Source organism: Chaetura pelagica, unplaced genomic scaffold, assembly GCF_000747805.2.
Source record: "Chaetura pelagica isolate M959 unplaced genomic scaffold, ChaPel_1.0 scaffold67, whole genome shotgun sequence".
NCBI lineage: Eukaryota > Metazoa > Chordata > Aves > Apodiformes > Apodidae > Chaetura > Chaetura pelagica.
The window spans coordinates 5,424,103-5,425,372 of NW_009954107.1; the positions used below are offsets into that span (position 1 = coordinate 5,424,103).

At 50.6% G+C, this 1,270-nt stretch overlaps 1 protein-coding gene across 1 annotated transcript in view; it reads left to right on the forward strand.

Annotated features, from left to right (window-relative positions):
* The first annotated feature begins 236 nt into the window (after positions 1-236).
* CHIC2 (cysteine-rich hydrophobic domain 2) overlaps positions 237-1,270 on the forward strand; it is a 51,709-nt gene continuing 50,675 nt past the window's right edge. Inside the window, exon 1 of the mRNA XM_010002529.1 lies at positions 237-291. Coding sequence (XP_010000831.1) covers positions 237-291 — 55 coding nt within the window. The remainder of the gene's footprint in view (positions 292-1,270) is intronic.

Consider the following 1,270-nt stretch of genomic DNA (forward strand, 5'->3'; position numbering starts at 1 on the left):
TGGGTTTGTGATTTGGTTTGTTGTTTGGTTTTTGTTGTGTTTTTGTTGTTTTGTTTTTTTTCTTCCTCGCCCTTTTCACCCCGAGTGAATCCTGCCAAATTGGCAATTACTCCAACGGACAAAGCCTTCAAATATCTGGACAATTCTCAGCCAAATGGTATCAAAACGGAAAACTTCCAAGTGAACTTCCCCGACCGCTTCAGGACTGCAGCGAGCAGCGCTAATGAAAGGCGAACATGTCGGGGAGGGATTCTTTGATCTCCACCAAGTTTGCTGAAGCAATCATTCAAAGTAAAATTGGATAAACAGCTAAATACGGTCGGTGGCTCCGTAGCATTTCAGATTGCATTAAAAAGCCAAGGTATTCACAGCATTTTACACAATTTTCCAATGACTTGTTTTATGGGAGTTTAAGAAGAGACTTATCATTAATAGAAGGGCGATCGCGTTCTTGTTTGGCAGATGCAAAGCGGCGTTTAAAACAGACCACGGATCCCATCCCACTTGATTCGGGAAAGGAAAGTGACAATTGTGCTTTAAAGCAGAAAACACGGACTACGCCTGATTACCAGAGGCTGTGCAGAGGCGAGGGACTGCATCAATAGCCGTAACGTGTTTAGAGGCGGTTACCGCGCACAAGGGCCGGATCGGGACGCGGACATCCTACAAGCCCTCCTGCACACCCACTTCCTTTCTGTTTAAACCCAGCAAAGTAAAATTGCTGCCCGCCTTCTCATAGTCACGGCATTTCCTCGCCCCTTGGACCAGCAAGGCTCAGAGGTACTACCCGAGCCTTGCTGGGAGAGGGACCAGGTCTTGCCCTGTCGTCCCGTCCTTGTCTCCAACCTGCCGTGGGCAGTGCCACCCCTCACCCCCTCCGAGCAAGGGCCGGCTCGACTCCAGCCCCGTTCGCTCTTTTTCCTCTCCGCCACATCCCCGACAGCCCTGAGTGGGAACGATGCAACAGCGTTTTTAGGGACACTCCGCACACGGCGATCTGAGGATTTATGGATGGCAATTAAAGTTTTATGAATTGCAGCTGAGGCTGGTTATGGAGCTATTTGGATGTGATTAGAATTCAATTAGAAAGTGTTTACCGGCCGGCGGGGCTCCCGAGTGTAAACAGACAGCTATTCCAGCAATGCGCTAATCCCGCGTCTTGTGACAACAATTAGGGACTCGCAGGGTTTAGGCCGGTTGGCTCCGACCTCACCTACTTTTCCCCAAACTGCTGCCGAGGGCTCAGCCGAGGCCCCAAAGCCGCCGGGCA